At 40.2% G+C, this 27,125-nt stretch overlaps 1 protein-coding gene across 2 annotated transcripts in view; it reads left to right on the top strand.

Annotated features, from left to right (window-relative positions):
- Positions 1 to 25,108, top strand: part of ntng2b (netrin g2b) — a 52,242-nt gene extending 27,134 nt beyond the window's left edge. Inside the window, exons 3-7 of one of the 2 annotated variants that reach the window (XM_026297875.1) lie at positions 1,864 to 2,036; positions 4,177 to 4,200; positions 20,409 to 20,576; positions 22,958 to 23,092; positions 24,196 to 25,108. In XM_026297875.1, coding sequence (XP_026153660.1) covers positions 1,864 to 2,036; positions 4,177 to 4,200; positions 20,409 to 20,576; positions 22,958 to 23,092; positions 24,196 to 24,419 — 724 coding nt within the window. In that variant the 3' untranslated portion in view covers positions 24,420 to 25,108. Of the gene's footprint in view, positions 1 to 1,863; positions 2,037 to 4,176; positions 4,201 to 15,498; positions 15,528 to 20,408; positions 20,577 to 22,957; positions 23,093 to 24,131 lie in introns of both variants that reach the window. The other variant, XM_026297876.1, reaches the window with a different exon arrangement.
- Positions 25,109 to 27,125: the final 2,017 nt, after the last annotated feature.

Below are 27,125 nucleotides of genomic sequence, written 5' to 3' on the forward strand. Positions count from 1 at the left end.
CAAGGCCTTGTCGGATGGATTCTCCCTGGCACATCCTGTCAGCTCATCCAGGTGATCAGAGAGAAACGTGGGTAATTTATAGGACTCAGTGCAAAAACGTGATGTGAGACACAACTCTCCATGATCGACTGTCTCCATTTAGTGTGTTTTGTAAGTTTTAGTCATCGATATTCTGTATGTAAATTAATGTTGTGAAATTAGGCTTGAGTTTGAACGGCTGACACAAAAACCAACACCATCAACAACAACAGAAACCTGATGAGAAAGCACAGATTAGTGAAAAGAAGAAAGATTGAAGTAGTCATCTCTCCAGGATACAGGGGTCATTCTTTGAATATTTGATGCAGACGGATAGCTGTTCACTCCAGTGGAACAAACTAGATTGGAATCCAGTCACTCATCTGGAAAAGTCTGTAATTTAAAGTCGAAGATGGCAAGTGTCCTAATTTCATTTCCTGTAGAACTTCAACTTCAGGATTTGCCCACCTGGGCCCTGCCCTCTGCAAAGGTCATAGGTTTATGTATAAAGACACACGGATATAAACACATTCAGACAGATTTATAGGCAGAAACTGTAAAGAATAATTTGCTCCCAAACCGCAGCCTTGAATAGAAAGCAGGCAAATAAATTACTGTACCAACCATATTGCACCCAGAATAGCTTACACTCAACTTTTTAAGTGTAATATTGTCCAGTTTACACCCTGCTGTATGTTTTCCTACAATCCAGAATTATTTAGAAAGGCGAAGAGCAAGAGACAATATTTGGATGTCATTTATTTTTCATGAAAACAAAAGTTTGATTTATTTATTTTCATGATAAACTAATCAGCTGATTATTCTAAGGCTTAGGCTACGACTAAGGCTTTTTTAAGTAAATTATCAGTAAATTAGAAAAAAACCTCAATATAATAAATAATCAAAATATCTGATTATCTGTCAACTGATGAATCAACAGTTTCAACTCTACATTCAGTTTAAGTCATTTTTGTTACTTTACTCAGTGAAACCAAATGGCACCAAATCAGATGAACTGGCAACTGTACAAACGGCACTAGCATCAAAATAGAAATGGGTGCTGTAGCTTTGCCAGTCACGTCTGAGTGAAAACCGAATTTGAGACCAGTAAATGACACTTAACATGGTAACTGTGATATTTGTCTTTAATTGGCAAAAAACACATTTACACAATGTCAAGGACATTGCATGTGAAATTTCAAAGTGTGTTTACCTCTGCTCCATTTTATTGATGCATGAATATGTGTATACACCCAAATCACCACACATATAGTAAAGTACGAATACACACACACACACTAAAAATGACTAATGATTTTTTGGTTTTTCTTACCAGACTTAACAAAGACAGTATTTTAGAAAATGTGTACAGTAAACCACAAACACTGCACATGTTGTTACATCTTAATCCTATAATACTGTTCTTGTTTTATCTTATTTTACCATAATTTAATTTCTCAATTAGAGGTGCGCCAGACTAATGTGGCATCACCATCTTGTGTATCCTCTGGGGAGGCCACACATAACTTTTCCTTATATTATAGTAGTAGTACTTCTTGTTATACTCATTACTACTACCTCTACTGGATGGCTAAATTTCCTACAGGATCAATAAATACTTATCAGACCTTCAATAGTCAGTACTATTAATTACATTATTATAGTACAGTACTTGCACATATCTTTTTTTTCCTTGGTGTAAAAATGTTCCTATATCTTTCATCATTAACACTGCACATACAGCTAGTGTGTGATTACTTCACTTTATGCTTTCACACATACACACTCAGACACACTAACATCTCATCTCGCGTGTGTCTACTTTCTGCTCTCTTTTCTTTTTAGGTGTAAGTGTAACCTCCACGCCTCCCAGTGCCTGGTGCAGGATGGGAACCTGCAGTGTCAGTGTGAACACAACACCACTGGCCAGGACTGCCAGCGCTGCAAGAAAGGCTTCAAAGCCAAATCCTGGAAGGCTGGTTCCTATCTGCCAGCACCCAATGGAACCCCCAACACCTGTACGTACACATTTATCCTTTACTTTCTGTGTTCATCAAACGCATCATTCTGACACACAGCTACAGCAGATACAGAACTTTTCCTTTCATGTGTCTTAACTGTTGATGTCAGTCAGGTTATTCTACTGCATTATACATGACTATGACATGTGACTATTAATTGATCTAAGTTGCAACACATTACAGAGGCCTACGGTGACCATGGACACCATTATTTTGTTTGTGTTTCTGGCCATACTGGCAACCTGTCCAGTATGGCCAGAAACACCTGTCCAGGGTGTAGCCCTGCCTTTCATGCAAAGAGAGCTGGGATAGGCTCCAGCAGATCCCCGTAAATAGGAAAAAGGGGTATAGATAATGGATGGATGGGTGAATGTTTCTGGCCATCTAATGACATTCAATATTCACTCTCTATTCAGCTCTGATTTGGTTTCCACAAATGCCAGAGGGAAATATCTGTTACTTTAGCTGTAAAACACTGCACTATGCTCAGCAGCTACGACTTTCTGGTGTTTAGTGCTCTGATGGTAATGTACAGTGGGTTTCCAGGGCTTTTTCACTAAACAAATCAAAACTGATTACAGTGGTGAGAATAAACCAAAACAGAGAAGCTGACAGATACTAAAAGGCTCACCAGGGTTGAGGGTAATTGCAGAGTTTGTGACAACTCTCTGGGGTCTTCACGATGGCTTCTGTTATCTGTTTCTAAGTCCAACTAATTTTATATTACCTAATGTGGTGCTGGACCCTCTGATATTTCAGCTAGCTAGGTGTCCTGTTAGCTGATGTTGAATCATTGATTGCTCCTGTACCCTGGTGTCCAGTGTCCTATTAGACTGCAAAGTGGAGAGTAAAGAAAGAGAATAAATCCTACTTTAGGCCCTCTGCCAGCCAGTAAACTGGTCCAATAAACTGGTCTGAGGGAAATATGTGTTCTCATCACAGGAAAGCTGTGATGGGCACCACACAGTGGCAGAGGAAACTGTTTAGTCTTTCTGTGACAATATTATTCTTTTAACTTTTCATAATCTGTCTATTCTATTCTCTTTTTTCTCTTCTTCTAGTTTCATTTTTGTTACTGGAAAGACCTCAGGCTCTCCTGTGGCATTAGTGCAGTTCATTTTAAATCAGACAAGATGGATCATGACATATTTTCTTCTCTGAAAATCAAACTGCGTTCAGTTATTTTAAAGTACACTCTGCAGCATTTGTGATTGATGAATGTATAGCTTTTCACTTTACTCTGAGGTCCTGAATGAAAATCAGGATCAAGGGAGCGAGTGGAAAAGAAAAGGAAAGAGAGGGAAGATGATGGAGAGACTGAGCTCCCCGAGTTGTCGTCACCTCAGTGCAGAGAGCAGAGCAGAGCTGTGTAACAAGAAGCGTGTTTGTGTCGGAGGGAGGGGGGGGGGGGGGGGGGGTCCTCTTGGAGAGTGGAGCTCGCTGCAGTAACTATGATAAAATAATCATCTAGGGCAGCGCCTCCGTAGTTTTTTAACAAACACAGACACTCACCCACAGAGAGACACACAAACAAACACAAGCACTCACATACACATGCACCTGCAAACACAGTGAACGGCTCTGTTGTCAGCCCTTTCTTCATCATGTTGTTTTCTTTTAAATTCTAATACTGACACATACCTTCAGATCCCACCAGTACCCTTTTAAATTCCTGAATCCCATCAGTGGAATTTAAAAATTAAAATGTTTGCAACTTGCTTGGTTGCAACGCTACACAAAATGGTTTAAGGCTCACGAAACAGATTGCATCATGTCAGCCAAGCTAACGATAAAAACTGTTACTAATGTGCAAGGAACTGAAAAAGTTTTGATTCGAGCGTAACAAATAGTAGCTCTTAAAACATACATATATGATGAGCACCTCTAATGGTAAGGGTTTGGGAAAGAGTAACGGGCTAAATTAGAGATGAAGAAGGAGAGGTCGCAGACAGTAATTATTGCAGTAATTAGTCCAGGATATTGAGTGGTGGTCTACAACAGGCCCATATTCTGGAGAATGGCTCCAAAGTGCTCTCTGCCACCTGAGTCTGATGAATGATGCAGAGTCAAGTCTTTAGGCAAATTGAATACATAAATAAAGTTCTCATTTCCTCTTCTTTTTCTTATTTTCTTTCAGGTTCAATTGCTGGTTCTCCCTCCGGTTCTAGTAAGTAATAATGCTAAGCAGAGGAGAAGAGGTGTTGTTCCATTCTCTCTTCATGTCTCGTCTCTGTCCCTTTTGCTGCATTGATTTTGAAATTTAAGTTGTAACCCCATACCTTGCCTTCTGTACATCTCATGAACTCAGCCTTTCTCCTGTGATGCTCAGCTGGCTCTCTTAGTTCCCTGCACCTCTTCTGGCTGTGCTGCAGCCTGGGCCCGGTGTGCTTCATTATTAATAGGCCTCTCTGTTGCCATATTCTCTCATCCCAGCACATCATACTAACCTGTACATGAGGAATTTTTCCACACTTGTGCTTTTCTTATTGAGACTAAAGACAGTGATTCTGATGGACTGAAGAAGCCTGGGACAGGAGATGGTTGGGTGAGATGGGTGGTGGGTGGAGTAGCAAAGGGTGTTGATAGATAGATAGAAAGCAGTAAGAAAGAAACAGGGGAGAAAGATGTGGGCATATGTTAGTGTGTTGTAATGCTGTGTGATTCTGGGTGAGCAGCTAGGGGAGACAGGAATAAAGGGGAATTTGATTAGGGATTCTCTCTGTGGAGAGGATCTCAGCCTCCGAGCTGTTAGACAGAAACGATCGGCAAAGTGGCAACATCAACCCTGACAGCATTGGGCTTTTCTCCACATGGCCCAGCAGTAAAAGGCTGATGCATGGACAGACTCAGCAATTGGACTGCACTGCAGAAGCCTACTCCTTACAAGGTCTGTCTCATAATTTAGATACAACTGTGTGGCTATTTGGGAAAACAACATGCAAGAAAGGCATGGTGTTTGCCAATGGGCTGATTACAGTTTAGTGGTTCAGGTTCAGATTCCCACAGATTTGGCTTGTTTGTTAAACAAGATTCCTAACTGTGTTACTGAATAGCCTCAACAACAGCATCATCTAACTGTTATTGCTCCTGAAGCTGAAGATGAGCCAGACGATGAAGCTGAGTCAGATGGTGAAAGTGAAGCTGAAACACAGGGTGAACCAGAAGGTCAAGGTGGACGCGAGGGGGAAACCACAACCATCTCATATGCTGACCGGTCCTCAGCTGTTACCCATGAGCCCTTTGGAGCCCCTCAGGAAGGTGTGGAATAGATTTAGATTAGACAAAAATAGAAGGTAACTAAGTAGACACTGTACAACCTTGATATTTCAGTCGTATGCTATGTAACACCTAAACTCATTTCCATTTCAAAGGCAAAGTATTTAGTTTGCTTGTCCATGCCTTTGACGTTTATCTGACAAATGTAGTAACTAGTTACTCTGTAGTATAACACATGCTCATTTTGCACAAATCCTTTGTTGCCAACCCCTGGAAGTTTTGTTTTCATAAAATATCGAACCAAAAATTTCAACAATGGTTAACAAGATGAATGAATTTTACTTATTTTATGGATTACGTGTATTAATTCCTTATTCTTATGAATATTTCTAAAAAAAACAAAATGTTTTCTTTATTCTTCTGAGTGAGATGAGGCAATATCTATCGCCCTCATTTGTCAGCTAAGAAGCTATTGCCAGCGGTTGTTTAGCTTAGCACAAAGACTGGAAACTAGGGGATCCAGCTAGCCAGGCAGCTGTACAAAAGCCACAGAACAGACCTTCAGGATCTATAGTGTTGTGACCTAATGACCTGATCTAATGTGTTGGCCATGGATGTGCCTGTAGACACTGACAAGCTGTGTGTTTGTGTCTTCATACATAATTTAGGCTGAAACTTCTTGAAGGTCTTAAGATGTACCTCGGCTGTTTTCCTGGCCATGTGCTTTAAATCTCTGACATTAACATCAGATGTGGGCTGTTCTGTCTTGAGATCATATACGTCAAACTATATGGACATTATCTGTTCTGACTGACCGATTTCAAGCAACCCAGGATGGATGTGAACAGATTTTGTCATCAGCTTGAATGTACAGTAAAGTGGTCCATAAAGCCAGACTCTCCCTCATGCTAAATTTAAACCTGCCACTTTGGTAGGCAGAAGACATTTTGTGTTCCACCAGAAAAGCACTCAGGGCATGGGAGGAGCTGGGATTTCGGTACCACTGCGATGTTGTCAGACGTTTTTTTGTTTTGACTGAAGGAAATCCATTAAGAGCGTTTGTCGAACAGCACAGCACTTCTGTTGTTTGGCTGACATCAGTAGGGAACTCAAAGAATTCACTGATTAGCGGTGATTTAAGATCAGCTGACAGCAGCTTTAACGTTGCAGAACAGGAGCGACACTCCTTTGTAAGCTTTTTAAAGTGCACTGCAAAGGACACAAACATCACATGTAGACTTTTCACTAATGTATTTAAATGATAGTTTACATCCAATACAGGGCTGTAACTAGTTATTTGTATTAGCACTATATCTATTTAAAGAATTTATTTGAGCAAAAATGCCAAATATTTCCTGTTTGTAGCTTGTCAGATATGAGGATTGTTTATGTCTATAATGTCATAGAAGTTTATTTTGTTGGTAAAAAATATTCACTACGTTTAATTCATTATGTAAAAATACATAGAAATAATGCCCTTAATTTACAATATTGAGAATTAAAAAGTCAATTCAGAATAATAGCTGCTCAGTTGCTGTTTAGGGATACAATAAATGAAAATTAGTTGTATTCCTGCCTTTTTTAAAGTCAGGTGTTGAGTAGTGTATTCAGCTTGAACCTGACCCTGATGTTTGTGAACCGTGTGTGTGTGTGTGTGTGTGTGTGTGTGTGTGTGTGTGTGTGTGTGAGAGAGAGAGAGTGTGTGAGTGTGTGTGTGTGAGAGTGTGTGAGTGTGTGTGCGCATGTAGATTTATCGTGGTCATATGGGGCAGTTCAGTAAAACCCATAAATCACCCTCATCCCATCGTTTTCTTCACAAGGATCTGAGGTCTTAGGTGCCATTCTCACAGAGCAGCCACTACTACTGATTGTCCATGAAAACACTGGTACACACGCACGCACGCACGCACACAGACTTTATCTTTCATGAGATTGAAGGTGTTGTGACATTAATAAGATCACACAACAATGTGACAACCTGCAAACTTCTTTTCTTGTCTGACTCTCACTTGCACTCAGACACATTCCAAGCCTCTATGTTGTTTTAAAATATTAACTAATATTAATTAAATCTAATTAAATAATATTAACTTTATCTGTAGAACACTGTTACAGGACCCTGCGATTTTATTTTCGAAATTTCCATCAACATAAACTTGGTTACATAAATTTTCAGTTCCTTTGCAACGATTATGAAAATTCAAATCACAGCTTAAGTATTTTTTCAGTGTGACTGTATTAAGAGTAAAATCAATGATAAGCTTTTGACTGTAGCCTGCGTTACACAAGCAGATGTTTCTTTATAAACATCATGGTATTCTGGGAATGCATGTTATATAGTAGATTCACCCTTTGTTATATCCCTGCCCTCAGTTAACTCAGTGAGCATGCTCAGATGTGGATTAACAATCTATTGGCAAGAGAGTCTGATCCACAGAGCTCGCAGCCCATTGGTCGGCTGGACAGATGGGCGTTTGGCAGGGGGAGGGAAGGTCACAGAAACCAAATCCTAAAACCCAGTCGTACAACTACCTATCCAGCCACCATGACCCCACATGACCCTAGTTCATCTTTTCATCTAAAACCAGATTCCAGTGCTGTAGAAGAGGCTTAACACAATACTAGCAGACACACATGCTCCAAAACACACCATGGACAGGCAAGAGTACAGAAACTCACACACACTCTTGATGTACTACACTGGATCAACCACAATCCTGTCCGCACACCACCATCTCATTCCTGTCTCCTGAAGTCCCTATTATTTTTACAAAGACTGAACTTGGTCTTAGACAGAGAGATTAGATCATGTCTGGAAAATTATATGACATATTAAAAATATCCATGTTGTCATACAGCCCGCCGTCATTAGGTGTTCTGGCAAACGTTAACTGGTCCTGAATCCCAATGACTTCATTAGTGTGGAACTAAATCAATGTCTATCATCCTAGTAATAAATGATGGGAATGCTAAGACGACAGCTGGTGTTAACCATTATTGTTAGCATTTCTTCAGCTATATTAATACAAGGGACATATTTTCTCATTCTATGCAAATGTATTTGCATATGTATTTTGACACCTGAAAATGTGCCAGAGCAGGGAGTGTATATGAACCAACTCTCTATGTGTGTGCGTGTCATGGGACAGTTAGTGAGTCCATCTGTACAGACAGACAGTCGCATGTTAGAGGATTATATAATAAATCAGCTTAGATTGCTGATGCGTTATGTGAGAGAGTGATGGCGCTGTTGCATGGTTCAAAATGACACTAAGACCTTGCCCTCCCTTTCTTTTTTCCTTTACACACAGCGCCCATCGCCTTCAGAGGCTCGGCTTCTGGGTTTAGAAAGTCACTTCTTAGCTCTCTAAACCCTCATCATTTTGATCTAAGAGAAGGTAGGCATTTGGAAAGTACATAGCATGAAACTTGCTATGAGTGGTGTAACTTAATTATGTTTGCAGTGTAATTAAACTAGAATATAGAGCTACACCAGTATGATATTAAAAAATACATACATTCCTGTTTTTCTTCATGTAGAGCTTCAAAAACCCTGGATCCCAAATTCCCTGCAAGCTTGACATGCTTTCCTGCGCCTGGTAGTCGCTTTCTCCAACTAGTTTATTGAAAAAAAAAAAAAAAAAAAAATTCCTTTAGAGAAAAAAATTATCTCAACTATGTGTTTTACGTAGACATTTAGATATGGATTGGCTTTTAAGTGTTTTTTCAGCTGCTGTGGTGTTACAGTGCAGCTTTGATGTACTGGTACACATCATATGTTTTATGGATTGGTGACCAAATACAAACAGATTGTCAGATCATATCATATTAGTTACTACTGAACCAGGACATGCAGTAACTTATGGTCATCAAAAAATTATTTGTAATAAATTGTCAAAGTATCTACAGTGCACAGCAAAAGAAAAACCGCATCCCACCCTATTATCAGTAGTTTAGTGTGCTTCCACTGAGTAACTGTACAGTGCTATATTTACAGATCAGTAATTGATTCATTAACATTGTGACCGTGTAAACTGAATAGCATTATTTGTCAGTGTTCATTTCATCTTTCAGATCTAGAGATGACAAAACTGTGTGTGCAAACACTTGTACACATCGGTACTCAACACTGCAAGTGTAAAACAGAGTAATACACTTTGACAAACTGTGATTTCATTTTACAACCATATTAACAATAGTCACACCTTCAGCAGTCAGTGTTCTCCAGATAAAAAGACAATTTTCCAGCACTGAAAGGGTTGTGAAACAGCTTTTGAGTTTAACCTATCTCAGCAGTGTGAAATCACACTTTCATTTTGTGTTCTCACTTCTGTGTGTATGAATGTGCATGCATGTGTATATGTGTACATTTGAAGAAACAGAAAAAGGAAAGCTAGACTTTCTGTGGAAAAACAATCTGAGGCAGCATCCCTTATGCTAATGTCGGCTCTTTCCTCATCACATTAACATTTTCTCTCCTCATGCAACTGATGCAACAGACAACAGGGCTCCACCAGCAGCAAACAGAGTTTCAGGGAGCTCAGCCCCACTAACAGACAATGTGTTACCTACCAGCCTTTTGTCTCAGCCTATATTGGTACCCATGGGAAAATCTGACATACTTCCTGTAATAACAGAGGTTCTCCCTCCTTCACCATCCTCAGTGCCAAGGGAGCACCTCATTTCCTTAACACCTTCAGTAGCAATCCCCAAACACTCACACCTGTCTCCCACAGCCCCAAAGGAGTCCAGACATCATTCCATTGTTGATCATCATCATCACCATCATCATCCAATCATATCAGATTCCATCCACCATCCTCTGACTTATGCTCACCATCATACCAGCCTTTCTGAAATTGAGGAAAAGCACTCAGAGCCGAGGCACAGAGATAGAGGAGGTAAGGCACACGCAGCTCTAGATGACATCAGATATAGAGTAAAGACCCCAGAAAACAGAATAATCCAATTTAGAATCAGGAGACTATTTTCATTTCCAGTGAGTGATGATGGCTTTCATGGCGTGGTCCCCTTCTGAAATGGAGGGTTTTCAAGAGGTGAAAGTCACTAACCTGCTCTTATATACACGCTATTATGGTTTCATGTCACTCAGCATCATATTGCATGTCAGACATGTTTATTCAATTTAGATAGTGACAATGAAATCTAGTTAATGTTGGAGAATGAGTGTGAGGCAGTGTGGAGATTGGAGAGAGGAACAGGAGCGAATATGAGCACTGGCAGAGGAAGGTTTGTGAAAGCCTGAGTTTAGTTGACTTTGTCTTTGCATTATGCGGATTGCAGAGCAGCAGCCACAGGATCAGAGAGCCCAAAGCGTATGAATAGGTAACAGGAGAAACTGAATCAGTACCAAGTCCAAGACAACCAGCAACATTTAACCTCAACATACAGTAGCACATTGCAAAATACTGTGCTGTTGGTGGGGGGTGTGGGTGGGTTGTCAAGATATAAATAAAAACCATCACATGTTGACTGGGGTCATTTTCTGCTGGTTCTGGAACAGTGTCAAGCTGCCAATGAGGGAGCAGATGAAGCGCTCCATCACTGTCATGGTTTACTAAACCCAAAAGACTCTTACACACACCCCTCTTTCAGTCAGTGTAGAGCAAGCGGGAACCCCATACTCTCAGGCTGCCAGTGTCTGATGTCAGACATATCAAGCTGACCTGATAGAGATTAATGCCAAAAACAGTTCGAATCACTCCTTCCCCCAAGGCAGCAAGGGTTACTAAGATTAAATGCATTTATGCTCACTGCTGTGCTATATCAGCGACTTAAACAACCGTGATTCAGAATCCTTATTTATACGGCCAGCATGTGTACACACGCGCATGCAGCTGTGACAGATGTGGGTCTACTGGGGCCAGAGTAGGACATGAGTAGAGGTACGCAGGGGCTACTTTCATCAAATATAATGATGTCATGATGCTAGTTGTGTGAAATGGTCCGGGGTGCTGTGAGAACAGCTGTTGGCGTCCTGTCTCAGTGGAGCCCCAAAGAGAGGGAGGGATAAAAGGGAGCGAGTGGGCGGGCGATAGCCTGAAGGGAGGTGCTCTGCAGGGGTGCAGGATGCTTGCAGCATGCCCCTCTCTGAAGAACAACTACAGATGTACATTGCCTGTGCAAAATCACCTCAAGGGGAAACACAGATGGAAGCATGCAGCACTGTATTCTTTAGCAGGCTGGTGATCATTAGTCCCTCAATGACAAGCACGGTGTGGTTCCTTCATGCAATTAATTATCTGTATTTTTAGTCTTAATCATCTCCGTGAGAATTGTGGTGTTTTGATTTATGAATTGTGACTGTGTTGCAGTAAATGGAAAGTAAAGGGAAGAGGAGGCTTGATCCATAAACTGAACTAGTTTCACATCTCTTCTACATTCACTCCTGCTCACTGTAGCCATAAAAATTTGAAGCAACGGATCCCAGGAATAGCATAGAGCCCTCTGGGGAAGTGGAACATACAAAGAAAAAGGGAAAGGAAGGGAAAAACTTGAGCAAGGGACAATTAAAAAGGCAGTAAAAGCAGGATGTGTGTGCAAAGTTGGCTATTGTAGATATATTGATTTGAGATGTTTTGTGCATGTAACACCAAAGAGAACATTAAAACTCAACATAAGGAAGTGCACTCATGAGGAAAAGGTACTGTAATATAATACAATCTATAGCATCATATGAATATTCATATTTGGGATAAATATAGTAAAAAAAATATAAGAGCAGAGACTGATCTTTCTCTATTATGGGAGGGAAGAGAGAGACAGGCACGTACAGAGAGTCAGAACAAGTAGCAGTTAGAAATTTTTCATGACATTCAGATAAAAGGAAGCGCATGTCATTTCTTCCACACCCAGAGGGAAAGTGTAGTGATGAAGGAGTTTCTCAAGCCTCTCCGACTCTCACAGCTTTTTCCCAAGCCTGGGGCTGAGGCCCCTGATGGGGCAATTCACTATCTGACAGAGAGAGAAAGGAAGAGAAAAGGAAAACGAGGTCTCAGAGGAAGACAGGAATGAAAAGTCAGACAATATCAGTAATCTTTACCCACTGCAGCATCAGCCTAATTATACAGGTCCTATTGTTCAGGAGGCTGAATAACAGAAAGAAAGAAAAAGCATGTATAATACTATCAAATACTTGATATCATATAGTTTCTTATTTTGATAATGATGACTATTGCATGTCAGTCTCCCACAAGTCTGAGGGGCACGTGCAAGAGATCCATGGCCAGCAAACAAAAACCTCATCTGAGCATGTGGAGGAAAGAGAGGAGGAGGAAAGAAACGCTGAAGGGAAAGGTATCTCATTTAGTAGCAGTTGTGGCAATATTATTGCAGAATGTACATCATAGCTCTGCTTGTTATGCCAGTGACAAATATTGTGTGTCAGTCTCCCACAAGGGGCACGCACATAAGACTCAAGGCCAGAAAACACCAACCTCCACAGAGCATTCAGAAAAAAGAGAGAGGGAGGAAGAAGAAGAGAGAATAATAGAAAAGACAGGTATTTCTGTAATAGTGGCATAGAATAATCTTGTAGATTTATAGACAGTAGTTTATTTATGGTTCAGTAAATATGCAAAAAGAAAAAAAATCAATAGAATATTTTATTGTTCAAGGTGCAAAGAAAAAGCATATAAAATGTTTTTACTTGCTATGTCATTGCTGTGATTTCACACAATTCAGAGGGACACATACATGAGACGCATGGCCACAAAGCAACAAGCTCATCTGAGCACACAGAGGAAAGGGAGGGGAAGGACAGAGACCAAAAAGGTGAAAGGAAAGGTATCCATTTTCTATGTAGTGTAGTAGTGGTTGTAGTACTGTAGTAATATGCAGTAGGTAAACTCTCACAAGTTAAACTTGGTAACTTCCTGAAAACTAAATTCTAGAAACTTCACAAGTGTAAAATTTTAGCTTCTGATGTTAATTATAATTTTGGTGTGTCAGCATCCCACAATTCTGAGGGGCATATTCATGAGACTTATAGCCCTGAAACATCTCCATTGGAGCACGAAGAGAAAAGGGAAGAGGATGAGGAGGAAAAAGAAAGAAACACTGAAGAGACAGGTATCTCCTGTGTTTAGTGCAAGCGAGTATATAATTCTGCAGTAAACAGAGCTGAAATACATTAGTTCATTTGTTGTGCATACATGCAGCAGACCACTCCCAGCAAAACAATTAAGAGACGGCAGCTAGATTTCAAACTTTCTTCTTGTTATTTCAATGACAACTGTGGTGTGTCAGTCCCCCACATGTTTGAGGGACACACTCATGAGATCCGTGGTCATGAAGTGTCAGCCTCATCAGAGAAAGAGGAGAAAAGAGAGGAGGAAGAGGTCACAGGACAAAAAGCTCAAACAAAAGGTATCTATTTTATATTTCCTGTAGTTGTGACTGCAGCTAGACTGTGCTGGTGGAGCATGGAGTCAGCGTACGTTAATGAAAGATGTGGTGTTTCAGTCTCTCACAAGTCTGATGAACACATACATGAGACCCATGGACACAAAACAACAATCTCATCTGAACATGGGGAGAAAAGAGAGGAGGAGGAGGAGGAGGAGGAGGAAGAGGAGGAGCAAAAAGAAAGAAAAGGCGAAAGCAAAGGTAGCTGATATGTCCTAGACGAGCAGTAGTGTTGCCTCTATCTACATGTAGTTTACCTGTAGTGGTGCAAATATGATAGAACATGAAACGTAGCACCTCTTATTCTTCAACAGAACACCTGACAGCTAAACTTGGTCCTATGAAAAATACTGGAAACTGTAGAAACATTTTTAACTGATCTTTCACTCACTGTAATGTTTCAGTTCCACATCAGCTGCAGGAGCACATACAGGAGACTCATGGCCACAAAATAACTTTATCTGAGCACTGGGAGCAAAGGGAGGAGGAAGAGGACGGGGCAAGTGAGGAAGAGGAGGAAGGAGAGGGGGAAGAGGAGGAGGAGGAGGAAAAGGAAGAAGAGGAAGACAGAAAAGTTGAGAGGACAGGTATCTGTTTTAGAAGTAGGCAGTGTTCTCATAGATACAACTGGCAGCTTACAGCTTAAAATGTGAGAATGTAATAACATTCCCATTTTTCTTTGTGCTGCTCATGAAGTCTCTCACAAGTCTGAGGAACATGAACATGAGACTCATGGTGACAAAACTACACCCTCACCTGAGCACAGTGACAAGCACAAAGAGAGAAAAACTGAAAGCAAAGGTATCTGGATTACTTGTAGTGATGACAATTTCCTCATAGATTGAATACAGAGCTTCGGTTTATTTTTAGCAGAGCTGTATTTTCAAAAGTTCAGGCTGCAATGAATTAAAACTAACATAAAATTCTTCCAACTGACGCATCCTAATCAGTCTAACAGGCATGTTCTTGATTCACTGTTTAGGTTGGTGAGAGTCTGTAGAGTTTAAATCGTAGATGTTTTTCTTTGATATGTTCATGGTGGCTGTGATGGGCCAGTCTCTCACAAGTCTGAGGGACACGCACACGAGACACTGGGCCCCAAAATCACAACTTCATCTGGGCATGAAGAAAGAAAAGCTGAAAGGAAAGGTATTTGCATACATACCAGCTGAAATGCAACTGTAGCTTTACATTCTGTTATTTCCTTGTAGTGCTTGAAATGTGCAGTAGATAAACTTTCTCCATGAGTTATAATTGACAAATTACAAGGAAAATGGATCCCTCCAATCTAAACTTTCACTTGCTGTGTTATTAAAAAAAAATGTGGCACCTTAGTCCCCCACAACTCTGAGGAGCATGCACACGTGACGCATGGCCACAAAACAACAACCAGATCTGAGCATGGGGAGGAAAGGGAGGAGGAAAAAGAAATGAAAGGTATCGCTTTTATATTTTGTGGTGGTGTTGTTCTTGTAGTACACCACAACTTGCCAGAGTACAGCAAAAACAAGCACCTAAAACCTGCAGCAGAAATGTATCTATATTTACCTTTTCAGGGGCACAACAGTGTGTCAGTCAATACAGAGCTGAATCATAATGTGGGGTTAAAAATCTCAGTATTATTATTTAGATTGCTGAGGAAATGGCATATATTTAACACCATAAGATGATTCTGATTTTTATGTTCATGTTAATTGGGGTCCTCCAGTCTCCCACAACTCTGAGGGACATGTACATGAGACTCACGAGCACAAAACTACCAGTGTATCTGAGCATGGAGAGAAATGGGACAAGGTGGAACATAAAGACAGGAAAGGTATCTCTTTAATAAGTAGTGGTGGCAATATTTTGCTGCTGGTTTTACTGTAGAATGGCAGAAAACATGTGAAGCTTATACTGTAGCACAACCACAACCTGCAGATACATATTTTAAATTTTCCTCATGCTGTTGTGTCAGTTCCCCACAAGTCTGAGGGACATGTAAAAGAGATTCATGGACACAAAACAACAGCTTCACCTGAGCATGGGCACAAGGACCATAAAGACAGGAAAGGTATCTCTTTTATATGTACTGGTGGCAATGTTTTCCTCATTTTACATGCACTAGTTTTCTTATGTTAATGACAGCTGTTGCCTCAGTCTCCCACAAGTCTGAGGGACATGTTCACGAGACTCACGGCCACAAAGCAGCAGCTTCATTTGAGCATGGGCATGAGGAGCATAAAGAAGGACAAGCTGAAAGGAAAGGTATCCATCTTTCATGTACTGTAGTGGTAGCTATGTTCTCCTACTTCTACATACTGTAGTTTACCTGTATCTTAAACTGGGCAATTTATACTGTGGCATAAAATGAAAACTGCAGAAATGTATCTAATATGTTGTCAGTCTCTCACATGTCTGAGGGACACACTGGCCACAGAACAACAGCCTCATCTGAAGATGAAGAAAGAAAAAGTATCTGTGCTGGATGTAGACGTGGTGGTGGCAATTTGTTTTGTTAGATTTATATACTGCAGCTTAGCTGGGTTATATTTAATATGTTGTACAAACATTCTTCATGAGCTAATCTTGGCAACTGCCACCATTAAACTGAGCCATTACAAACAGCAGAAATGTCTCTAAATTCACATATCTGTTCAACATAATAATCTAGTCTGCTATAGAGTAGAATCTAAATTTGGCACCAAAGCTAGTATCAGATTTTTTTTTTTTTTAACTGAGATGCTTATTGCAGCTGAAGGGTAAAAAAAGAAAATGACAGAAGCGTAAAAGAGTAAAAAAAAAAAAACAACTGACATTTTAAATGACTGCTTAGATAGCCAAGTCTAAACGTTTTTTAAATGTTTTTGCTCATTTTGTTCATGAGAATTGTGGCATTTCAGTTCCCCATAAATCTGAGCAACACATTCATGAGACCCACGGCCACAAAACAACAACCTCATCTGAACATGGGGAGGAAAGAAAAGCTGAAAGGAAAGGTATCTTTAATATGTAGTGGTGGCAATCCTCTCAAAATGCGCCTCCTATTTTCTGCCTGGCAATGATGATTGTGGTGTTTCAGTCTCCCACAATTCAGAGGGACACATACATGAGAGTCCTGGCCACAAAACAACCTCATCTGAGCATGACAAGGAAAGGGAGGAGGAGAGAGATGAAAAAAGAGGTATCACTCTTCTGTCTCTTACAGCACCTACGCGCACACTACCTGTGGTGGAGTAAATATGCAGTCAAGACAATTCCATGAGTTAAAGCGAAAACAAATGTATCTAAATTTATCTCTTCAACAACATGATAACCTGTGAGTTACAAAAAGCTGTAAGGCAAAATCTTAATTTGGCAGTGCCATATGTTCATCTGAGCTAGTGACTGATGCTGAAGGACAAGATGTCAGGAAGATGAAACAGGGAAAATGGGTGGAGCAGAAAAGGAAGATGAATTTGGCTTTAGAGACGGTCTAGAAACAAAACAATGTTATTGCTGTGTTCAGAATAATATGAATATAGTTATATATAACTTCTTAAATTTTCTATTCTCATGTCTTTAAGCATTTTAAAGTAAGAACATTTTTCAATTTTGAAAAAATATTAAATCCATTGTTAGAATCCCAATCACCTTTATTGCCAGGTACCTTTTCAGATACAAGGAATTTGACTCACTGTGGGTCTTAATGTGCTTTGTCGTAACAATATACAGACATACACATAAGGAAAAAATAATAAAATAAATATTGTATTGTTGGGTGTATACATGAATAAGCTTTATAGCAAACTACAGTAGCAAATCATTTGCTGTCTTGTCAGTATCTGCTGTTTTATCTAGTTTGGTAAAACAGCCTGAGATAATCTGTGCTACATCAATATCAATTGATTCGCGAGTTGTTGCTTCTCTGTAGTTCACCACGTCGCTGAGAAGCCGGAGAGGGAAAATGGGAATCATGAGAGCACAAAACATAGATTTGAGAAAGAGGATGAAGACAGAGAAGAGAAGGAAAAAGAGAAAAGAAAAGGTATAATAGCCTGGTGATTCATAACTGGTTGCACACTGGGACCCAAAAATGATCATGATGAGGTTAATAGGTGACACTGTATTGGGTTTAGATAATACGTCCCTCAGAGCTGCTCCATTAAATGTGGTGATTTGAATCATTGGAGCCCAAAGCCGAGGCTTTTTTTCTTTTTCTGGATGAATCTTTAAAAAGACATTTAGTAACCCCTGAGTAGTCAGCTCCAGCATAAAATTAATGCTTTTTAAATCTTTCAACAATGCTACTTACATCAATTTTCAGTTTGGAGTTGGCAAAAGAATTTCTATGAACTGTTTTACATCATTCTCAGCAGATTAACTTTGCCCAGGAGTCGTGGAAATGTGGATGTTAAAATTTCCTGTCAAAGACCTTTTCCAAATTGGCTTAAAATATAAGTTCCAGTCTTTATTCTTGACCTTGGAATCAACAATTTGCCAAACAATCCCACCACAAAATCCATCCTGGTGGCATTGAAAGCTGGTCTGGAGCTTTTGATCATATCAGCCTTCTAAAAAGTAAATTATCATGTGGTGAGGCTGTTTTTCCACCTCCTGCTACCAAGGTCAAGAATTAACTTTTCAATCTTGTCTGTTTGGAGTGTTATCAAAAATGATTTAATATATGAACCAATTGTATACTTTAAAACAACCTACACCAGATTGTCAGTGCACCCCAGATATTACAAATAGCTCAATATTAACCTGTCAAAACAGATTTGACTTAAATGCTGAATCAGGTGCAGCACTACAGTATTTCCTTGCAGTAGATTCTCATAACACCTTAAAAATAACTTCTGAAGAAACTCTACAGTCCTGGAGATTTACTGAGCAAATCACCCCCATCTTTAAGGTAGAATCTAGTTGGAATCCCATCCACCCAACCCTTACAACCTCTGTAGTACTGATAGTTACCTATAGGTTACCTGTGCTCCAGCTATGTGAGGGTGTAGTACTGTGGATGACTGTGGCACAGTGAGTGACTGGTGTACATATGAGTTTAAATGACAATTCCTTCATCCCTCAAGGGCTTTTGAAACTCTTGATCTCAGGAGAGCCCCAGGCCAGACAGTTGTTTGGGATCATATACCATGATTTCGAAGGTAAGAGACCAACACGAACAGTACATGGTCTGAAGAGACAGACAGGAGCTTGGTTGAGCTTGGTTAGATCCTCAGATCATTGGGATGTAATGTCTTGGCCTTTTTTTTTTTTTTCCAAGTAGAGCAGCTGTGGAAAGATTCTGTTCATTGCATCTTTTTCCTTTTCATTTTGCTCATTCTTCCCTCATCCTGTGCACCTGTGCCTCCCTCATGGTTCTGTTTGCTTTATGTGCATGATCAAGGTAAGTACCCCGACTTTAAACTCATATTAAACCATCAAACATCTGCCTACATTGACATTTCTGTTCATTGATTTTAGAAAGGATGCTTGTTAGCAAAATATACAACTGCTCAGAGTCTGATGCAGGCAGCGCACTCTTTTTCTCAATGTAACTGTCTTTCACCATTCACAATTGATAAATACCAGTAAAGCAGCATCTTGACTCATAATTTGTGGAACAATGTCCCATTGCCTCTCTAGTCTGTGGAGTAATTGGCCATTTATATTTAATTAGACAGTTCTTCCCCCACTGCTAGCATGGTTCCCTCAGTGCTGAGAGAGGCACTTTATGGTGCTCCTCTCGCTGCCTTCCTTTAAACCAGCTTATTAATATTTCAGCTGGCATCATCAACCAAACAATAATAAAATAATAATGTGACGGCTGATTAAACAGCTAAAGTCTGACTTTTTAATGTGCATTTAAATGTGTATTTGCATAAACATGCCTGGTAAACGCCTCTTTAGAGGACAGTGATGCCTTGCAGCACACTATCGCATCCAACTTCTAAAGCTTAATAAAACCTTAATTAGGTACCAGCCTTAGCCAACACAATCATAGGGAGAATGTAGAGCAACACCCCTTCACCTCTCTGCAGATCGTGAGGAATTTGGAAGAAGGCTTAATTTATCAAGAGCTCAATCATGTGGAACAAAACCTGCAATCAAGTCCTCTCAGATAATTCATGAATTACAAAGAGAAAATTGAATTAAGAACTCTGATTGCGCAGCGCTTTATTAAAGAGGATTTAAGTCCGTGAAAATGAAGAACAAACAGCAGAAAGAGAGAAGGGGCTGTAGAGGTTTTCTGTCAGCTTAATCAGGGTCAGACTGATTTCATAGTGGCAGGTGCAGTCTGAAAACACTTACTGTACTCTATCACCTCAAACTCCCTTGGTTACAATTCTGTATCTTATAATCTACTCGTCCGATAATACAATTAAATTCCCAGACACACTGAACACGCCTGTACTCACACAGCTGTACACATATACACACACACACACACACACACAAACACAAACACACAAACACACACAAACACACACACACACACACACACACACACAGGACAGTGGAATTCCCATCAGTAATCAGTGCAGCACAGTGAAGCAGACTCAGCAAACCTATGAGTGTACTAATGGAGCGGGTGTGGTCTGTCTTTATTGAACCAATACAGAGTCAGAAAGGCATCCATTTGTTAACTGATGTCTAAAACTGAAACTCTGAGAAAGACGTTAGTGTAGCTCATCTATTATTTCCTAACAAACATGAATAATTTTCCTCCCCAAAGAAAGAACTCCAAATCTGTCTCCTCCTTTCTAGACTGTGAGTGCTATGGCCACTCCAACCGCTGCAGCTACATCGACTACCTGAACATCGTCACATGCGTCAGCTGCAAACACAACACCAGGGGCCAGAACTGCCAACACTGCAGACTGGGATACTTCCGCAACGCCTCTGCTGAACTGGATGATGAGAGCGTCTGCATCGGTCAGTCAGCTGGGGGACAGTGAGAGTGCGTTGAGGGGGATTGTGTGTGTGTGTGTAGGCATGGTGGTGCAGTAAAGTGTGTACAGTTTAAGTGACAGAGGCCACAGAGATGGAGATGTTTGTTACTGCTTTTAAAATTCAGACACCTACTAAGTTTTGTTTTGTTTTACTAAAAATGACCACATCTAGAGAGTGTAGTAGTAAAATATTATGAAACATATCTTTGCCATGTGGGCTCAGTTCTCCAGCACATAGGCCCTGAAAAGAAACACATTAGATTCAAGTTAAATCTACATCGGCTGATGCAGTTTGGGTTACAACTTTCTGCACTGCCTTCACATGGAAAAAAGCATCATAAAATGCAGGTTGAAATAAGATCATAATTAATTTTAGTTACTAATCCTTTGCAATATGGCTGGAATCTGAAATCCCGCAGATATTTTGCAAATACTTGGTGTTCTCACTGCAGATGCTCTGGATGGCCAACGCTGCAGCCATCTTTACCTTTTGCTTGCTTGTCCTTTTTTCCCCTCTAATGTGCAACACATGCTCAGGTAACTGACTGGCTGACTTGCCATTTTTTGGACATAAAAACTCTGTCGTGTTGCCCTTGAACTAGGCTTACTGTTGTGTGTAGAGGTTTAGAAGTTACTTAATACTGATGCAAACACCCTCAGTTTCTGTAAAGGTCAACAGCTGCTGTACAGAGCCAAACAATGGAACACATACATCTCTGGACAGTGACATACGCTGCTCACAGATTTTAGTCATATTACACTCGGTCTCATGAAGATCATGTCCTAATAAGAGGTCACTCTGCATAGCTGTGGAGCTAAAATCTGTTGTTGATCTGGATCCATTAGTAGGTGGAGGGTAAATTTGTCATGGTTGGGGTGCATACAGGGTCAGACCTTGGAGTCAGCACAAATAAGGCCCCATTAGCTCATCTGCCAGCAGACCAGCACACCGAGCATGGCAACAGAAATCAGTTAACACCAGCTTCTCTAGAGCAAAGAACCAATTCGCTCTCCAGTGTATTTGTGCGCGCGCGCACACACACACACACACACACACACACACACACACACACACACACACACACACACACACACACACACACACACACACACACACACACACACACACACACACACACACACACACACACACACACACACACACACACACACACACACAGTATAATCCCGGCATATAAACACACAAAAACCAACCAAGCTGCTGTGGGTTTAAATAAAAGACAACCTACCAGCTTAGAGCAAGTCATGAGAAACTTTAGTCCATTATGGGATGACTAACAAATGCAATTTGCAAATATACAGCACACCTCTGCAGTTTTTTTAACCACTTCTAACCTGCTACCAGCTGCCACTGAGCTGGATGGCAGTCAGCTTCTATAATCCATTGTAGTTCTTTTCATAAATTCGAGTATGTTTTTTGTTTACATTTTAAATAAACTAATACAAAATTAATTTCTATGTCATCTCGTGCTAAAGTACAGTAGGTGTGAGAGGAAAATCTGTCTGAGACTGATATGAATCTATCAAACCCATGCCAGTGAACTTGTTAAAAGACTAAGGCAATAACTTCCTGTAGACCTTGGGAGCAGCTTGTGCAGTAGTGGTGTACTGTTTAAGAAAAATAATGAGACCTGTGGGATCAAGTAGCTGTTATAGCATGCAATAAAATGTCTTTTAAGCCATTGTAGTTGTTGGACAAACATATTTGTCACATTATCTGCAAGTTTTCCCTACAAAAAATAAAAAGAGACTAGACAGGCTATTTGCATCCCAATTTTCACCAATATGATACATGGTGTGCAAAACACACCATGGCTGGCAGAAAACAGCCTAAATGCTCTGAAGCGTTTTAATACTAAAGACAAATCTATGGCGTGAATACAAATGAACAAATACCAAATGAACTTTCAGTGGTTTCAGAAAATATTCCAATTCCTTCACCTATTGCACACTTTCTTATTCAATTAACTGCAAATTGATAAAACTGTATTTTTGCTCATCAGTCTACACTCACCCAATTATTCATAATGACAAAGTGAAAAACATTTTGAGAAATGGACAGAGACTTGTCCTGGCCGCCTGCTTAGGTCACTGTGGGTCTGAAAGTTGAACCGGAGTCTCAGGTAATGTGGCCTCTCTGTATTTAACTGCATTCATCCTTCCCTCAGCTCTGACCAAAATGAGAACTTTATCAATTTAAAATGAAATCTACATCAAACTAAAGTGTGCAAATAGTGAAGGGTCTGAATACTTTCCGTAGCTGTGTAATCAAACTCTAAATCAAATCCCAAAATATACAAGAAAGAATTTCTAAACTACTTTTTTTCTCACCACTTTCTCCAGAATGCAACTGCAACCAGATGGGTTCTGTTCATGACAGGTGTAACAGTACAGGCTTCTGCCAGTGTAAAGAAGGCGCCACAGGTGCCAAGTGTGACGACTGTGTGCCAGGCTACTACTGGAAACAAGGCTGTTACCGTGAGTATGACGATGACTGATTTTTGGTGGGTTCATGTTCAAAAATCCAGGGTTGAAGTCCTTCCAGGACTTTGGTGAGTGCACAATGCCACGTAGCTTGTGTATCTCCCAGTGTTCTCTTTACTCCTGGGGGAATAGATCATGTAGCTCATTAGCAGCATCAGCGACCCATTTAATTTATGACCCTGTCACGCTTTAACCCCATTACAGGGATTCGCCTTCCTCTGCTATCTCCCATCTAGTCAAGGGCCTTACTCTCAGACAGACCCTCCCCGCCTGTTTGAGCTCCACAAGGATACATGCATTTTGACAGAGGGTCTATTCATCACAGATTGGGATGTATTACTGTAAATAGCAATAAAGTATAATTGGAGTTTGACATCTTAATCCAAGATTCCAAGCAACAGAAGCAATTGTCTTTGGTGTAACAAAATAATGTTAGCTTATGTAATTATTGATTGTTACGGAAGCCAGATCCTATCTCTTTCTCTTTCTCTCTCTCTATCTATCTATCCCTGAACATTTTTGGGTCAAATATATTGTGCAGTACAACTAGCTTCATGCTTTTCCTAATGCCTTTTATTGTATTTTAATGATGCTGTTTGTCCCTCCAGTGATTACTTAATAAATGTCACACATGCAGTGTATTTCCTGCTGGGTTAGAGACAACAATTTTAACTTGACCCTGAGAAAGTGCAGGATCAAGGAAAACAGAAAAGGGCTGAAAAAACAAAAACGGCAGGTGTTACCTGCAGTTGTCCCTGATGCAAAGACTCAAGAATTTATCTCACCTCTTTCCTTCCTCCTACTTTCTCTTCTACTTTGATCTTTCTGCCCTGAATTCTACTCCTCACACTCTCTTCCCATCATGCTTTTTCCAACATTGCCCCATCTTATCTTCCCCCGTCTTCCTCTTTGCCATCTTTTGTCTTTGTGTTCTTTACTCCCCAATATCCTTTAACCTGTCACTCTGTCACTTTGCTGCACACTCTTTATTCCTGACTCCTCTTATATTCTCCCTACTCTGCAATTCCTTCACACTCCCTCTTTTCCTCTACTTCCCCCTGTGCTCGTCTCTCTATCTGCCTTCTCTTCACTCACAGCTAATGTGTGCGATGAGGAGATGCTCCTGTGCCAGAACGGAGGAACGTGCTACCAGAACCAGAAGTGCATCTGTCCTCCAGAGTTTAAGGGGGTGCTGTGCCAACACTCCCGCTGCGAGGCAGGCAAGGACTGCAACACCGCCTCTTCACCACACCTCTCCAAGGCCACCCTGCTGCTCTGCACTCTGCTAGCCCACCTGCTGGCCACGTTAACTCCCCACTGAGCCACAAAAACCTCCCTGAGACAAAGGAGCGTGTGTATGTGTGTGTGTACGTGAGGCCGAGCTGAGACCCAGAGTGTGTAGGGTCGTGCTGGTGTTGGACCCGAAACACACACCTCAGCACTCGCATAAGCACACACTCACACAAGTCTGCTTTTAAACACACTGCATACACACATACACCTCACCGGACTGTTATGATACCAAGTGTGTGGGGAGCGACCTCAGAGAAAAGCGATGCAGGCAAAGGGGGAAAACAATAATACCAACCACTGTTCCCTTTATTCCTGAGCTGGAGCAATGTGCATCAAACCAAAAAGCATAAAGAAACCACTTAATTCACCACTGTTTCACTTCAAAGGGAATGGCTGTTGTAACCACAAGGACTTTTTCTTTTTCCTCGGTTGAGTTAACGATCTCACCTCCGTTAGACTGATGGCCAACATGTCTGTGGCCAGGTTTGGATGAAAGGACGAGACATGTCGACATGATGGACAGACGGTTCGTGAGGCGAGATGCGCGTTTGATCCTGCTGCTGAGGCCTACACAGTATATTAACCAGGTTTCATTTCTCCTCAGAGAATGAGACTTGATTTTACATTTATTCTATTTCTGCTGCATTTTTTAAAAATTATATCTTCAGTCATTGTATCTAATGTGCCCACTAACAGTCGCTGAGATTATACATATAATATAATATCCAGGGGGTTACAAATTATAAAAATTTAGCCACTATTATGGTTGTTATAGGAATGAGTGATTGTTGCCACACTTAGCAAGATTTAATCGTCACACAGTATTCAGGAAGCTGATTTCAAGAGAATTTAAGTATCAGAAGTCTAAAAGAAAGAGAAAAGATATCAACCACGTATCAATATTATATGACATTATTTGAATATTTTTTGTAGAAATTATTTTTGTTTGGAGTTATAATAAATTATAAAAAAATGACATTTACAACTATTCCAAATGAGCATTTTATTACGCTGTGTGTAAACCTTGCAGTAAATATGACTGTTATTTGCCTTCCTGCTTGAACTTCCCCCCCCCCATTTGATCTAGTGTCCATGATCACATGCTCTTAACATGATCTTTCAGATCAAATATTCAACAAACTGGGACAAGAGAGCCATCACTCCAAGTCATCTATTTAATTCACTTTGGATATGGTGTTGAATGCACATTACAGATGATTCCAGTTTGAAACCCAACAATCTGTCTGACAATCACAAAGAACTGCTTTCCTGTCAAGAGAATATAAATTATTTTATTCTGATAAAAATTGCAAAGAGCTTTTATATCTGTAAATGTCATTTGCAGATGCACCACATGTAACGGGCTAAATTAAAAATATCTTCCATATTATAAAAGAGTGGAGATACACTCATTCGAAATGGTCCTAAGACACTGAACGACTGACCCTGAGGCCAGATTTTCTCGTCTTTCACTGCTCAAGTTCATTGTCGCTCTTTTCAGGCCTGTTGCAGTGACATGTGGTGTTTAGCAAAAATGTCTTTTTCCTTAGTAAATTTACAAAATCGTTTCACGGAGAAGTGTTCAATTGCTGAGTCGGCTCAGGTACACAGTGGATAAAGAGACATGAATGCTGCATTACAGCAGAATACAGTGTACATCAAAGATAAATGTGAGACTAAGTCTGTGAGAAATGACAAGACAGGATTTTGGTATTACTCGTCTCTTTCTGAGCTGGCATTAGCTCTATTAGCTATTCTGTGTGTAGGGCTCATCCCTCTGAGCCCGAATGGTGTCAAGAACTGAGACATGGGAGGGAATAGTTTATGAATATAGAACATTGAGAAATGATAAATGAAACACTGTGGATCAAAGAGAAGGCAACACTTGTAGCCAGGAGAAAATGTATTGCAGTAAGGTACGATATGAATTAGATGGAGTGCAAACATCACACTTCTATTCCAGGGAAAACATGATTCACTTTGGATGAGTATATGACCTATGGCTATCACATAAAATATGAGGAAAGGAAAAAGTGGCTGTACACATTTACTATAGACTAATGTGTCAAAAAAAAAAATCTATTGTGTTTCCACTTAGTTCCATTGACTTGCAGCATTTCTTCATTTTTTCTCTATTGCATCATTTGGATACATTTAGTCAAACTAGCGCTGTCCAGTGGAAACAAATCTATTACATTTATATTTTTGTGTTATCACAGGACAAAGGCATTTTCTAATCTATGCTGATGTTAAACAAACTATAACTGCTACTTTAATAAAGGCTGATTATTTATTTTTTCATAATAAAATCTCAGAAATAAGAATGGAACTTACAGGTTACACCTATTCAAGACAAAAGCATGAATATTTTTAACTTTACCTTTTTACAGGAGTAATGTCCCCAATCATATTAAAAGGGAATAACACTGTACTTTGCTGCTTTGAGAGAAAATAAGGAGTTAAAATTAAAAAAGAGAACTGGACTAAACTCTCAACAACACAGAAGCTCCCCTTTTTATCTCATGAATAAAAGCTGAAAAACAAGTGCAAAAGAACCTCTAAATCATCTTTACATTTCTGCTTTATCTTTTTATCTCTTCATAGAGAGTGAGTAGGTGTCTGAGTACATGTCAAAGTGGTCAGCACATACTGCGAGACAACCCAGCCATGTTTATTAACACAAAGAAATGGGAACGGGGACAAAGTATTGCTGATACAGAAATGAGTACTGGCA

The sequence above is a fragment of the Mastacembelus armatus genome, chromosome 12 (assembly GCF_900324485.2).
Source record: "Mastacembelus armatus chromosome 12, fMasArm1.2, whole genome shotgun sequence".
NCBI classification, from domain to species: domain Eukaryota; kingdom Metazoa; phylum Chordata; class Actinopteri; order Synbranchiformes; family Mastacembelidae; genus Mastacembelus; species Mastacembelus armatus.